The sequence below is a fragment of the Eptatretus burgeri genome, chromosome 16 (genome assembly GCF_056783735.1).
Source record: "Eptatretus burgeri isolate ZD-2024b chromosome 16, Ebu_testis_v1, whole genome shotgun sequence".
In the NCBI taxonomy this organism is placed as follows: domain Eukaryota; kingdom Metazoa; phylum Chordata; class Myxini; order Myxiniformes; family Myxinidae; genus Eptatretus; species Eptatretus burgeri.
In genome coordinates, this window is record NC_140976.1 from 41,654,461 (window position 1) to 41,670,519 (window position 16,059).

The window sequence follows — 16,059 nt, forward strand, 5'->3', positions numbered from 1 at the left end:
TCTTCAGTGATACGTGGCCTTTTGAACACCGACTCCACGTGTATTGGCGGAGAGAAAGATTGCGGATTCTCCACACATCAACCAGGGAAAACTTGGACAAGGCTCTCAACAAAGGCGCTGTGCTTGCTGGGTGCGGCTCCTCTCCATTACGATCAATGGTGGGGTCCATCGTGCAGTTAAAATCTCCACCCAAGCAGACAAGTCCATCAAAATCAATGTGTACAAGAGACGTTTCTAAGTGTGTGTAAAAGGTGAGTCTCTCCGTGCTATCGCTAGGTGCGTAGACATTCAGTACGGTGTGTTTAAAGCCATTGTGTGTGAAGGTGAGTGAAATCAAATACCCTTTGATAATCTCATTAAAAACAACACTGGGACTGCAAAAGGAAGGTTGTAAATAAACAGCCACCCCAGCCCTTGGGTGTTCCAGACTACTAAAAACCATTTTCTCCTCATTATCCTTTGCCATTCACTTGCACAAGAGGAGCTGCATCTTGTTTCTTGCAAAAGCAAAACATCAATGTGATTGGTCTCAACAAACTGTTTAACTTCTGCTTTACGGATGGAGGAGCGTCCCCATTAATATTTAAACTCGCTATAGAGAAGGCCATAGGCTAACATAGAGTTTGGGTGTGTCAAAAACTTAGTCTCTCTGTGTCTGCAGCTCATTCTTTGCTTTGAGGATGCATTTCCGGAGTCGATACACTTGTGATTCCGTCACACCAAGCTGTCCGGCTTTGAGGAGCAAAAGCTTCGCAGAGATTATAAAGCCGGACAAGTCAGGGAAAAAGTTTTTAATTTTAACATGTTTCTTGCGAAAGGTGTCATGAAGAAACTTTATGATATCGGCAGGTGGAACACTGGTAACACTCTCCGAATCTTGGGAAACTGGATCATTCCATGCTTCAGCACTGCCACAAGAAGCAAGTGATGAGGCCCCGTCCGAATCATAATCCGAGTACTGATTGGTGTCCATTACATTATCGTTATGCTCCAAAGATGGAGCTGATGGTTTAATAAGGGAAGCCTCACATTCCGCTTCCAAAGGGGGAGAAGGAGTCGGAGGAGTCGGGGAAGGAAGAGTGGAGGGAGGAGGAGTGGGGGGAGGAGGAGTGGGGGGAGGTGGAGTGGGGGGAGGTGGAGTAGGGGGAGGTGGAGTGGGAGGGTGAAGAGGACAGGAGGAGGAAGAATACTAATGGAAGGAACGTTATATTCCGCTTGAGATGAACCTGGTGTTTCACTAGTTGAAGCTTTACACCCTGATTCAACCAGGTTTGGAGTTATTGGTGACTTAGAAACGGTACACATTTCACTGTTGGTCTTTACAGGGAGGGGGGTTACAGTGGATTCAGTGTTAATATCCAAGGTGCCTGTGATTGTGGGAGTGGTCACGTGTGCTCCCTGCTGCACAAAACCAATCTCCTGCTCATGTTCACCAACCCCACCGACAAAACAGTCATCATCCTCTGGAGCAATTACATCAAATCACAAACTGGTCCAACACGTGGAACATGTCTTTCAATCCAGACAAATCTCACACTCTCACTATGTCTCTTCGAAAGGACCATTTACAAAACCCCCCCCATCCACTTTTTCAACAATCCTCTGGAAGAAGTCTTTTCTTTCAAGCTTCTAGGTCTCACTATCTGCCATGACTTTTCCTGGGAAAGTCACATTTCCAACCTCGCCTCAAAAGCCAGTCGCCGACTGGGAATCCTCCGTCGTGCTAAGTCCTTCCTCGGCCCTCTTGAGCTCCTGACCACTTACAAAGCTTTTGTCCATAGCCTGATGGAGTACTGCTCTCCCCTCTGGGCTGGTGCTCCTGCCTCCCACCTTTCTCGGCTTCACGCTGTCGAAACCAGGGCTTTTAAGATCATCGGTATCTCCCGCAATGAAGCTGAGTCTTTGGGCCTCTCACTCAATCACCGCAGGTTGGTCGGTGGTCTTTCTGTCTTCTACCGACTCCTCTCCAGCCTTGCCCCCCCTGCTCTCTCTGCGATTTGTCCCCACCACATTTCCACAGGGTGCTCAAGGTCCGCCAACAACCCCCTTCTGGTAAAACTACCAAAATCACGAATCACTGCTCATCTTCACTCTTTCATTCCTCTTTTTTCCCGCCTTTGGAATAAACTTCCTCACTCTATTCTTTCCCATTCTTCCCTCCAGGCTTTCAAAACAGCTGTTCACCACCACCTCTTATCTTCCCCCATCCAAATCCTCGATCTTTTCTACCCCCGATAATCCACCCAAGCCCACTTCCTTCATTTCTCCTGCTTTCCTTCCTGAAAGTCCCTGAAATGTCCATCTTCTCTTCGCCATGTTCCCCGTCCCATCCCCATCCCTCTCCCTTCCACAGTTCACCTAATGTGTCTGTTCCCCAATGTTTTGTCCCTTCCACTCCCGCCCCTCTTGTCTCATGCCCCCTTGCTGTGAGTTGTGTGTTAGCTCTCATACGAGCCTCGACCAAGGTATACAAAAAAATATATATATATATCGATTTTTCGTTTTAAAAAGAGCATCTATTGTTGCTTCCAAACACGAGTCATTATTCTCGGCAGCCGGCGCCATCTTTTTTGCACAGCTCGCCGTCACATCTTGACTATTGTTATCATTTAGATGCTTTAATTTATGTTTCCTTTTTGAAGGAACAACGGTGAAACTTTCGTCATCCGCGAGGGGGGGGGATTTACCTCCACTCTCGACGGCCCAGGCAGATTGTTCGAGTTTGAAGCGTCACCAACGTTCCCAACTCTAGATATACCACTATTCGTCTCAATGGGTTCGACCACACTAGATATGCCACTTAATATATTCTTGGGGCAATCGCTTTTTAAATGTCCCGATTCACCACAGATAAAACAAGTTGTGGTCTCCGTTGCGATATAAATCTGGTAATTGCGGTTTTTATTTTTTAAAGTCAAAACTGCATTGAGCGATTGAGCGTTGTTTTTTAGAATGATATAGCAATGACGTCGGAACGACATGATGTGGCGAACCGAAGCGTCAGAGCGCAGACGAAGTGGAATCATGGAGATTCGTGATACAACTGTGCCAAAAACGCTTAATGCAGCTACAATCTCCTCACTCGAGAAGAAGGGCTGGATGTTGGACAGTGTTAATTTTACCGCCATCGTATCGAGATAACTAACGTTAACGAAGACGTCCGGCGGTACGGACAGACCGGTTTCGACCGCCTGAGCCACGTGTCGCTCCTCCGACAAGAAAACCACGACACGTTGGCTCATTTTCGAAGCGGCGAGAACATTCTCGATTCCTACGAACTCTCCCAGAGCCATCACCACGTTCTCAACACTAACTCCATCAGGTGGAGTAATTGTCACTCCATTTTTCCGAGTGAGTGACTCGTACACACTATTGTGCAAACGTCCATTTGCCATAGCTTAAAGCAAAAGAAGATAAGTTTAAGTTTAACAAAGGAAAACCGTCACAAGCAACCAGCAAGTGGGATCAAATGAAGTATAAGGGAAAAGAAGAGTATAAGGAAGAAGCTAAACCACCGATAAACGGCAGGCCTATGAAAACAAGGCAGATGAAAAAGTAGGCCCAGAAACCCGAAGGTTTCAAGGAAAACCCACAAAGCACCTACCGTGCGCGCTCTCCGCCTCTCTCTGTCGTCTCAGCAGGAAGGGAAACAGGGAAAAAACTCCACAAACACGTACGGGGACACAGAGGGAAGCGAAATAGGGACAGGAACAACACTAACACAGCACAGTACTCACAGCTGCACACACAGAGCCGCCATGACGCCACACCCATGCACGACTCACCAACGACCAGCAGGGGGTGAGAGAGAGAGATGAGAGAGAGAGAGAGAGAGAGAGCGAGAGAGAGAGAGCGAGAGAGAGCGAGAGAGAGCGAGAGAGAGCGAGAGAGAGCGAGAGAGAGGGAGAGAGAGAGAGCGAGAGAGAGAGAGCGAGAGAGAGAGTGAGAGAAAGAGAGAGAGAGAGAGAGAGAGAGAGAGAGAGAGAGAGAGAGAGAGAGAGAGAGAGAGAGAGAGAGAGAGAGAGAGAGAGAGAGAGAGAGAGAGAGAGAGAGAGAGAGAGAGAGAGAGAGAGAGAGAGAGAGAGAGAGAGAGAGAGAGAGAGAGAGAGAGAGAGAGAGAGAGAGAGAGAGAGAGAGAGGAAATATCTGACAGACGTCAAGTTTAATGTCCATCCAAGAGACGGCACACACATTGATGAATCACCCTGCCTGTGAAACACCAGGATGACAGTTTATAGCTGGGTTGGGATTCAAACCCAGGTGAGACGGCTTAGAGCGAGCGTGCGTACCTCTCAGCTCTCCTGCCGTGATGTGGCGATTCATTGCTTTGTAGGAACTGAAAACATTTTTTACTCATTGTAATCATCTAATTTATTTTGCCTTCCTAACTCTGCAGTTGACCCTGTGGACAACCACACTGCGGTATCGCCATGGAAGCTCGTAGAGATCGAAGGTTGAAGAGCACTCCAAGCAAACACTCCAACAAAACTGTCAAAGAATCTTTTAAAAATGAAACGTTTAATTTCTGCCCTCACCGAAGAATTCAGAGAGGGTGTTGCATTTGGGTCCGTTTGTCTGTCTGTCTATCTGTCTGTCTGTTTGTCTGCCCACAACTTTCGTGTTTTTCTCTGCACCCGCTTGTCGGATTGAGATGAAATTTTCACCAATGGTGCAACGACTTATGTGGAATGTTTAATGAGAATTGTGATGTCATATGTTATGTGGTGTGGCAGCCATATTGGAAAAACAGAAAAACTTTGGATCTCTGTATCTCTGAAACCGCACAAAGGAAAAAAATTTAAACTTGGCACACAGCAAGTACTCCTCATGGGGAATGAATGATTTTCATGACATCACAGGTGCCTTCGTTATGATGTCATAATTGCATATGTACAACGCCACATCCGATCAGTAAGAAAATTGTTGAGGGTCATCTCGGGATAAAATGGTTGAGAGTCCACAGAAAAAGGTTTCATGACATCATTGGTCACATGATTCGGCAGCCATATTGTTTTTTTTTTTTTTAAACCTTCAAAAATCTCTGAAATGACTGAACAGATCGAGGCGAAACTTTACATGTATGACCGCCTATCCATGAGGAACAAATGGGTCACACATATGACGTCATACGTCACATGGTTTGGCAGCCATATTTTATTTACCCTAAAACCTATAAAAATACACCCCCTCAAAAGAAGTCCTGGTGAGGATTTGCAATCTCTGATCGCTCTTTTTCTTGTTTTTATGTGTCCATCTCTGTCGAAGTGATGGGTCATATAATGAAAGAAGATTATACAAAAAGGGGAAATGTTTAAATAAAATTGCACATTTTCAGCGAGTGAATACTTTTTCCGTGTACGCCGTGGCTTGGAAATGAACAACCAAGCAGCTTGTATGGCGCTTGACAAGTGGCTTAAGCACTCAAGCAAGCACTCCAACAAAACGGTTGATAGTGAACGGCTGGCTTGGCAAGTGATTAGCGATCGCCGATTGGTCATATAAACACCATCCACCTGGAGACGCCAGGAATGTCAAACGATGTCCGAATTGGACAAATGAACGCATTTTTTTTTAGCAGTTGGAACTTCTGCTGAGGTCAATTAAGAAGTTTAAATTATGAGGTTACAATGTCTGGCAACCACCCCCCCCATAAACCCCCTCAGACCCCGACTTTTATCTTCCCCACCAAAGGTGAAGGAGGTTATGTTTTCACCCCTGTCTGTCTGTGTTTGTTTGCTGCAAAATCACAGATTTTTCAAGTATATTTGTTAATCGATTTTGTTATTCTGTCTGTTTGTTGCCAACAGGTTACAATTTTAAATCGATCTTCACGAAACTTCACCACATGGTAGAGTTTGTCATAAGGAAGAAGTCTGTTGTTTTTGAGGTCAAAAGGCCAAAGGTCAACAACTAAGGTGGTATTTCTAAAATCCTCAATTTTCATCCACTTAACTTGAAATTTGAAGAGGATTTATATTTTAGGTCAACGAATTCAACCACCAATTATTGTTGAGGTCAACATCGGTCAAAAGGTCAACATAGGCCAAAAGGTCAACATAGGCCAAAAGGTCAACATAGGCTGAATTTCTAAAATTGTCAATTTTCATCCGATTGACTTGAAATTTGAAGAGGATTTGCATATTTGTTCATTGAATTCAACCAACCAATTATTTTTGAGGTGAAGATAGACCAAAAGGTCGACATTGGCCAAAGATCAACAACTTACGTGTCATTTCTGAAATCCTCAATTTTCATTCCATTGATTTAGAATTTGAAGAGGATTTGCACACCGGGTCACTGAATTCAACAAACAAGTATGTTTGAGGTCAATGTAGACCAAAAGGTCAACATAGCCCAAAAAGTCAACACAGGCCAAATTTCTAAGATTGTCAATTTTCATCTGATTGACTGGAAATTTGAAGAAGATTAATTTTGTCATTGAATTCAGCCACCAATTATTTTTAAGGTAAAATTTATTTTATGGATTTCGCAAGTGTCGTGCTGTGCACATCTTTTTTTCTTTTTTCTTTTCTGGAAACGATGTTGAGGCTCGTGTAAGAGCTAATACACAGAACATATAACAAGGCAGGAGACAAGAGGGACAGGAGAGGGAAGCATGATTATAGTGGGAAACAGAGACAATAGGAGATCTATGAAAGGGAGAGAGATGGGGTGGGTGGTGGGTACACAGGGTAAACAAGATGGTACTACAGAGACATTCAGGAAGGACAAGGAATTTCAAAGAGGTGGGTTTGGGGTGGATTAAAGGGGGATCATGATCAAGATTTTGGTTTGGGGGAGATAGGAAATGGTGGTGAACAGCGGTTTTGAAGACCTTGAGGGAAGAGTGGGATTGAAGACTTGGAGGGAAGAGTGGGATTGAAGACTTGGAGGGAAGAGTGGGATTGAAGACTTGGAGGGAAGAGTGGGATTGAAGACCTGGAGGGAAGAGTGCGATTGAAGACTTGGAGGGAAGAGTGGGATTGAAGACTTGGAGGGAAGAGTGGGATTGAAGAGCGTGTGGGAGTTTGTTCCAAAGGAGGGATAAAAGAGGAATGAAAGCGTGAAGGTGAGCAGTGATTCTTGATTTTGGCAGTTTCACCAGTAAGGGGTTTTTGGCGGACCTTGAGCACCCTACGGAAATATAGGGGGGGGACAGATCACAGACAGAGCGGGGGGGGGGGCGAGACCGGAGAGGAGATGGTAGAAGACAGAGAGACCACTGACCTGCCTCCGGTGAGAGAGTCAAAGACCCAATGACTCAGCTTCATCGTGGGAAATACAGATGATCCTAAAAGCCTTGGTTTCCACAGCGTGAAGTCGAGCTAGGTGTGAGGCAGGAGCACCAGCCCAGAGGGAAGAGCAGTACTCCATCAGACTGTGGATTAAAGATTTGTAAGTGGTGAGAAACTCAGGTGTGCTCAGGAATGACGTTTCACGACGTAGGATGCCCAGTCGGCGACTAGCTTTGAAGGCCAATTTGGAGATGTGGCTTTCCCACGAAAGATAATGGCAGATAGTGAGGCCCGTAAGCTTGAATGAAAGGACTTCTTCAGGGGGATTGTTGAGAAAGTAGATGGGGGTGGGGGGGGGGGTTCCAGACGGTCCTTTCGAAGAGACATGGTGAGGGTGTGAGATTTGTCAGGATTGAAAGACATATCCCAAGTGTTTGACCAGCTTGTGATTTTATCCATGTGTGCAGAGAGTGAAGAGGCTGCTGCCTACCATCAGAGAGATGAGCGGTTGTATGGCAGAGGGTGAGATAAAGAGGATTTTCCAGAGAGTCTGAGAGATCATTGATGAAAACTAGAAAAAGCACAGGGCCAAGAACACTACCTTGAGGAACTCTCGCCTGGACGGGAAGAGGAGATGAGGGAGTTCCATGAAGAGCCACGCGCTCACTGCGTCAGGAGAGAAAGTCCGCGAGCCATGAGTGCAGATTGCCTTGGATACCATGGGAAGAGAGTTTGGTGAGCAGTGCGGGATGCCAGACCATATCGAAAGCTCACGTTTGTTACTTTCTTGTTTGTTACTTGCAAAATCGAAGATTTTTAAAGTATATTTGTCAGTCGATTTTGTTATTCTCTCGGTTTGTTTGTTTGTCAATCACCTCCAGATCACAGTTCTAAACCGATCATCATGAAACTTTACCAAGTCGTGGAGGTAGTCTCAACTGAGAAGCCTATTCATTCCTAAAATCGTCAGTTTTTACCCGATTGCCTTGAAAGTTGAACAAGATTTGCATGCTGCGTCAAAGGTAAAATGTCAACTCAAGGGCCAACATCTAAAACCGTCAATTTTCAACTGAAAGAAAAAAAATGCCAATTTACATCCTATATTAACTTGGAAATTAAACAGCAATTGCATAGTCCATCACTGAATTGGGGAAACTATTTTTGAGGTCAAAATGTCAAAGGTCAACTCAAGGTCAAATTATAAAATCATCAAATTTCATTTTTGAAAATCATCAATTGTCATCCGATTGACTTGAGCTATGATTAACATTTTCAATTTCAATCTTAAATGAAATGGACAATTTGATGTATCCATGGCAACCTTTGGAGAGGGGGTGGATTTTGCAAGTATCGTGCTCCGCACGACGTCTTTTTCTTGTTTGTTTGTCACACTACTTCTCCAGTTCTGGTCCAATTACTTTCAGACTTGCTACATAGGATCAGCATGACCCCAATTAATATATCGGGGGTGTTTTTTATCTTTGCCAGTGGTCTTGAGAGGGGAAGAGGGGAGGAGGGGACGCAAATTCTCTATGTAAATGTGTATCATGCAGCACCACCGCCAGGTGGGGGAGGGTATCACAAGTCTCCACCATTTGCAGTAAAATGCTGTTGTGCCTATGTTTTCCAGTGCTGTGAGGTATTTTGAATTACTAGTGCGTGCCCGTACGTGCGTGGCTGTATGAAGAAGAAGAGTTGTGACGTCAATTGTGAGGTCATAGCACCATGTCCTGTCATTGGTTTGGTAAAGAAATGGCCATAACTTGGGAACCACTTGTCCGATTAATATCAAACCTTGAAAAGGCACATACTCAGGTCCCCAGCGTCAATTGTGATGTCATATCAAACGAAGAAGAAGAGTTGTGACGTCATAGCACCGTGTCCTGTCATTGGTTTGGTAAATAAATGGCCATAACTTGGGAACCACTTGTCCGATTAATATAAAACCTTGAAAAGGCACATACTCAGGTCCCCAGCGTCAATTGTGACGTCATATCAAACGAAGAAGAAGAGTTGTGACGTCATAGCACCGTGTCCTGTCATTGGTTTGGTAAATAAATGGCCATAACTTGGGAACCACTTGTCCGATTAATATAAAACCTTGAAAAGGCACATACTCAGGGCCCCAGCGTCAATTGTGAAGTTATATCAAACGAAGAAGAAGAGTTGTGACGTCAATTGTGATGTCATAGCACCGTGACCTGTCATTGGTTTGGTAAATAAATGGCCATAACTTGGGAACCACTTGTTCGATTAATATCAAACCTTAAGAAGGCACATACTCAGGTCCCCGGCAATATAGCTGGCAAGTTTCAATTGGATCCGACCCGTGGTTGTCGAGAAACGACAGTCGCAGACACACATACAGACATACAGACATACAGACAGACAGACAGACAGACAGACAGACATACAGACATACAGACACACAGACACACAGAGATTGCTGGAATTATAGATAGACAAGTACGTGCCCGTAAAAACAAACAAAAACAAAAAACAAAAAATAAATAAATAAATATTCAAACAGCGAGCAAGAAACAACAACTACACAGGCCGTTTCTTCGCTCTCGCGTGCCCGTACGTGCGTGGCCCGGAAGTTCGCATATCGCAGTTACGATTAATCGCAATTTAGTTTTAATGCCCAATTATTCAATTAGCGCCAACGTATTTGCCTTTTCGCAATGTCGTCGCAAGGAAAAACAAAAAGAAGAGAAGAGAAAAAATTTACTTCCTGGTTCGGAGCACACCAGCTCACTCTGATGTTACCGAAATTTATACACCGTCTAATATGAAAACGATCGTAACTTGGGGCATTGTGTTTATCTATAAATGCTCATAAGAAATCGAGAAATTATTAGAATACACGAAGTCATCACTATCCGGAAGCCCGTACGTTGTAACCCGTAATGGGGAAGGTGGCTGAGCTTCCCTTCCCCCATCGGCCACGCCCACGCAACAACGTGTCTTGTCATTGGTTGATAAATAAATGGCCATAACTTGGGAACCACTTGTCCGATTAATATCAAACCTTGAAAAGGCACATCCTCCCGTCCCCAGCAATATACCTGGTAAGTTTCAATGAGATTGGACCAGTGGTTGACGAGAAACAGCGGTCACACACACACACACACACACACACACACACACACACACACACACACACACACACACACACACACACACACACACACACACACACACACACACACACACACACACACACACACACATTGCTGGAATTATAGATAGATAAGCAGGAGGAATGTTTTTACTTCATGCACGTTGACCCGGTCATTTTTACAGCGCGGTGACATTGCGACATAATTGGCTATATATTCTGTCCTGTGTCTTCTGTCACACTTGTTGTTGGGTGTGATGTGGGCGGAGATTGCCGGGTGGATTGTGGGCGGAGATTGCCGGGTGGATTGTGGGCGGAGATTGCCGGGTGGATTGTGGGCGGAGATTGCCAGGTGGATTGTGGGTGGAGATTGCCGGGTGGATTGTGGGCGGAGATTGCCGGGTGTATTGTGGGCGGAGATTGCCTGGTGGATTGTGGGCGGAGATTGCCTGGTGGATTGTGGGCGGAGATTGCCGGGTGGATTGTGGGCGGAGATTGCCGGGTGAATTGTGGGCGGAGATTGCCGGGTGGATTGTGGGCGGAGATTGCCGGGTGGATTGTGGGCGGAGATTGGCGGGTGGATTGTGGGCGGAGATTGCCGGGTGGATTGTGGGCGGAGATTGCCGGGTGGATTGTGGGTGGAGATTGCCAGGTGGATTGTGGGCGGAGATTGCCGGGTGTATTGTGGGCGGAGATTGCCGGGTGGATTGTGGGCGGAGATTGCCGGGTGGATTGTGGGCGGAGATTGCCGGGTGGATTGTGGGCGGAGATTGCCGGGTGGATTGTGGGCGGAGATTGCCGGGTGGATTGTGGGCGGAGATTGCCGGGTGGATTGTGGGCGGAGATTGCCGGGTGGATTGTGGGCGGAGATTGCCAGGTGTATTGTGGGCGGAGATTGCCGGGTGGATTGTGGGCGGAGATTGCCGGGTGGATTGTGGGCGGAGATTGCCGGGTGGATTGTGGGCGGAGATTGCCGGGTGTATTGTGGGCGGAGATTGCCGGGTGTATTGTGGGCGGAGATTGCCGGGTGGATTGTGGGCGGAGATTGCCGGGTGGATTGTGGGCGGAGATTGCCAGGTGTATTGTGGGCGGAGATTGCCGGGTGGATTGTGGGCGGAGATTGCCGGGTGGATTGTGGGCGGGGTTAATTCGGAAGAGCGACGTTTTTTGTGCTGAATTGTTTTCTGTGTGACGCCGGAAGTTGATTTTCTGAGCAGGAAGTGATCATCTTCCTGTTCCGTTAGTTGTTGACGCGCAGCGTTGTAACTCTCGTTCTTCATTGTTTTTCACCAGAAGTGTTTTTAAAACGTCTTGTGGAGGTGATTTCTTCCTCTTTTTTTTTTGGGTGACAGAAGTGGTTATTACAGCGCGGCGACATCGCCCTGTTATATAATTGGAATTCTGTCCTGTGTCTTCTGTGATACTTATGGCCGCGTACTTCCCTTTGATCTGAGGGCTATAAATAGAAATTTGTCCAACGTCACAACTCTTCCCATCTTCATGCTAATTCACCGGGTCTTCATTTAAATTTTATAACTGCAAAATTGTTTCTTCATCCTTAACCTTTTCTGCTCCCAGCCGCGCGATATCGAAGTATTCGCTTCTTGTTGTTTTTGCGTATACAGCGCTGTCAGGTGTTTATACACCGCCTAAACAAAGGTATGCGTCAAGAACGTGTTACGTGCTTGGAATGAGATCGCCCGTTGAGCGGGCACTCTGCTTTCACTTGAAAGACGATCAAGTACGTCTTGCTCCTCCGGTGTCGAAGTGTTCAAGTACGACACAACACTTCAACTTTAATAAAAATAATGATTTTAAAGATCGTTAAAAAAAAACACAAATCCGAATGAAGCATCTTGTATACCTTACCCTTGTACACTAGTGACACGACGTTGAGTCGCGGTTTCGGAGATGGAGGCTGCATTGATTACCATCAAACGCGGCGTCTGTAATACAATGTTATGTTCCCGGTCCATGTTAGTGAGATCCGTTCCGTGTTTTCCGAGTGACCAAATACCCTTCCCGTTCGGACGGGATCCGCTGTGATCTCGCGAGAGTATGTCACGCGGACCTTGATAACCCGCGTGACTGAGGCTACACGGTCTGAGGTAATCGAGGTGAACAGAATTCCCTGGTTTTCGACAACCGACGAATCCATAAATCCGGTATGTCGTGTCTGAAATTCGACTACCCGGATATCGATTGGGGTGCAGCGGATTTATTTCGGGAATTCACTCAGTTTCGAGAGCACGTTCACTTCATGTTCACAGGCCCGTTCTGTGAACTACCGCCAAAGCAAAAGGCTGAATGGCTGCGCACTTGGATCGGTGAGAATGGGCGCGAAGTGTTCAACACGTTCCCATTAGAGGAAAGTCAGAAAGATGATCCCGACAAGGTGCTCGGTCATTTGGAAATGTATTTCCGTCCGAAAAAGAACAAGCGGATTTCCCGGCACCGGCTCAGGCAACGGAAACAACGGAGGAAGGAGAGCTTTGCCAGGTTCGTCAGGGACCTGAGTGTTATTCTCATGGACTGTGACTACGCCGATTCCGAGGACATGCTCATCGATGCGATCATCAATGGCATTTATGATCCCGAGGCTCAACAAAGGCTCCTGGAGCAAGGTGATGGACTGACGCTGGGAAAGGTTCTCAAGATTGGACAACAGTTCGACGCGTCTCCCAAGGAAGATTATCGCATCGAATGGGATGAAGATGACTACCAGCCTGGAGTGTCAGCCATGACAACTCGGACAATATCGCATCCCGAGCCTGGTGCCTCGTCATCGCATCCCGAGCCTGGTTCCTCGTCATCGCATCCCGAGCCTGGTTCCTCGTCATCGCATCCCGAGCCTGGTTCCTCGTCATCGCATCCCGAGCCTGGTTCCTCGTCATCGCATCCCGAGCCTGGTTCCTCGTCATCGCATCCCGAGCCTGGTTCCTCGTCATCGCATCCCGAGCCTGGTTCCTCGTCATCGCATCCCGAGCCTGGTTCCTCGTCATCGCATCCCGAGCCTGGTGTCTCACCATTATATCCCTGGCCAGTTTCCTCGTCATCGCAACCTGAGCCTGGTTCCTCGTCATCACATTCTGAGCGTGGTTCCTTGTCATCGCATCCCGAGCCTGGTGTCTCACCATTATATCCCTGGCCAGTTTCCACGCCATGGTATCCCGAGCCTGTTGCGTCGTCATCGCAACCTGAGCCTGGTTCCTCGTCATCGCAACCTGAGCCTGGTTCCTCATCATCGCATCCCGAGCCTGGTGTCTCACCATTGTATCCCTGGCCAGTTTCCTTGCCATGGAATGCCTGGTCTGGTGCCTCGTCATCGCAACCCGAACCTAGTTCCTCGTCATCGCATCCCGAGCCTGGTTCCTCGTCATCGCATCCCGAGCCTGGTGCCTCGTCATCGCATCCCGAGCCTGGTTCCTCGTCATCGCATCCCGAGCCTGGTTCCTCATCGTCGCATCCCGAGCCTGGTTCCTCGTCGTCGCATCCCGAGCCTGGTTCCTCGTCATCGCATCCCGAGCCTGGTGTCTCACCATTGTATCCTTGGCCAGTTGCCTCGCCATGGTATGTCTGGCCTGGTGATTTGCCATCGTATCGCAGGCCTCGGGCCTCGCCATCGTATCCCAAGCCTCGGGCCTCGCCATCGTATCCCAAGCCTCGGGCCTCGTCATCATATCCCAGGCCTCGTCTTCACATCCCTGGCCTCGTACCTCGTCATTGAAATGACATGGATTGAAAATTTGCTGTAGGTGTGGCCAGGATGAGGATCGTTTGTGGAACAAAAGGAAATGTCCTGCAATGGGTGCTACCTGTTAGTTTTGCAACCTCAAGAACCACTTTGTGTCGTGGTGCTTTCTGCAACTAAAAGCAATTAAACGAGTGAAGTGCCTGAGAAGGATGAGACGTCTCCTGCACAGTTATTGATGAGTAGAAGACCCCGTAACAAGCTGCCTGCAAAGTGCATCTTTTTTGTACCAAAATCCTATAGTTTTCATGATGTTAAATGTCATTTTGTCATTCGCGGAAGTTTTATCATGACCAGGTCATGAGAGGGCGGCCACCTTCAATTCAGGGTCAGCTGGTGTGCATGGAATCATTACGAGCACATAGCAAATGGGTTCCAGGTGAGATTGTACAAAAATACGAGTCACTTAGGTCATACGTGCTCAGAGCAGGCAACCTTTGTTCCACAAGAATCGCCAACATCTCCACTCTTCAAGCAAGCTGGCCAATCACACTGACGATGTATGCAACAATGCTTCTTCCCCTTCTTTTGCCACCGATGATGCTCACCATCATGTTTCTCATTTGTCTCACACTTGCTTTTGATGAACAACTCCGTGAGCCTGTTGCTTCTGCGACTCGCTCAGGCTGCGTTGTAAAACATCCGGACAACTTTGATCTTTAAGTGGATTTCTAATTCTGCAGGAGAGGAGATGGAATATAATGCTATGTTCCTGGTCCATGTTTGTTTGTGAGTTTGGTTCTGTGTTTTGTGAGTGACCATATGCCCTTCCGGCCCGGGCGGGATCAGCTGTGATCTCACGAGAGTATCGTACAGCACGCAGTTTTTCATGATACAGTATGAATAAAGCAGTGTATTACAGTCAATCAGCATCTTCTTCACCCCGACCCTCTCACATGTCACGCCCTGTCATGCTATGTATTGATATACTAGCAAATAGCACCCATCGCTTCGCTGAAGAGAATACTATTAGGGGGGATAAAAAGAGGGGGAGAGTGAGGAGTGGGAAAGGGGAAGTGAGGAGGGGTGGGGGAGGGAACCCAGCAGGAGGAGAAGGGAAGAGTAATAAAGAATACCAAAAACAGCAACATTGTCTTTTCAACCACCTCTCAGATCGTGAGAGGGTGGCCACCTTCAGTTCAGGGTCAGCTGGTTTGCATGGAACTATTACCAGCACATAGCAAATGGGTTCCAGGTGACTGGATGCACTTTGCAAAAACACGAGTTGCCGAGGTCATATGTGCTCAGAGCAGGCAACCTTTGTTCCACAAAAATCGCCAACATCTCCGCTCTTCAAGCAAGCTGGCCAATTCCATATAAAACCAGGCGGGAGCATTTAAAACCCACGCTATCTACCTGGCAAAGGCCTGCCTGCATACATGCATGCTCATGCATGTAGCGTCCTTTGCACCCCTCCGGTCAGCTCACTCCAAATCTGATTCATACTGCTCTCTGGGGAAGCTGTTTTAAATTCCAAACTGAACCGTCAGTCCTCAATAGTCCCCTTAACAGAGGGGTGGAATGAATGGGGGGGGGGAGTGAGGGAGGTGAAAGAGAGAAAATGGAGGTGAAGGGGGAACAAGGAGAGGGAGAGAGGAGGTCGGGGGGAGCAAGGAAGGGGGGAGTGTGAAGAGTGCCGCCTCACCAAACAGTGCCATACACTCTGGGAAAAGGGGGAGGGGGTGAGAACGACGAGAGTTGGGAGGGGGTTTGGGAGGAGGTAAGAATGAGAAAAGGGTTCTCGACTTGTGTTTTGCAGTGGGACTTGTGGGGGGTCGTGCAGAATTGAACGAAATGGGGTACATTAAAAGCAAGTTAATGCAACACGCAGAGACCACTGGGAATGGAGAGAGAATGTTCATGGGGGTGGAGAGAGAAGGGGTTTGGGAGGAGGATAGTGTGAGGGGAAGGGAATGCAGCGAGAGGGGAGGGAAGGCAGTGAGACAGAAGGG

At 47.3% G+C, this 16,059-nt stretch overlaps 1 protein-coding gene across 1 annotated transcript; it reads left to right on the forward strand.

The window, feature by feature from the left end:
- The first annotated feature begins 12,379 nt into the window (after window positions 1–12,379).
- LOC147010942 (uncharacterized) lies at window positions 12,380–14,973 on the forward strand. Its single transcript, XM_085858808.1, has one exon. It carries the CDS (start codon window positions 12,524–12,526, stop codon window positions 14,081–14,083), a length of 1,560 nt encoding a protein of 519 aa, XP_085714934.1. The 5' UTR covers window positions 12,380–12,523; the 3' UTR covers window positions 14,084–14,973.
- The last annotated feature ends 1,086 nt before the right edge of the window (window positions 14,974–16,059 follow it).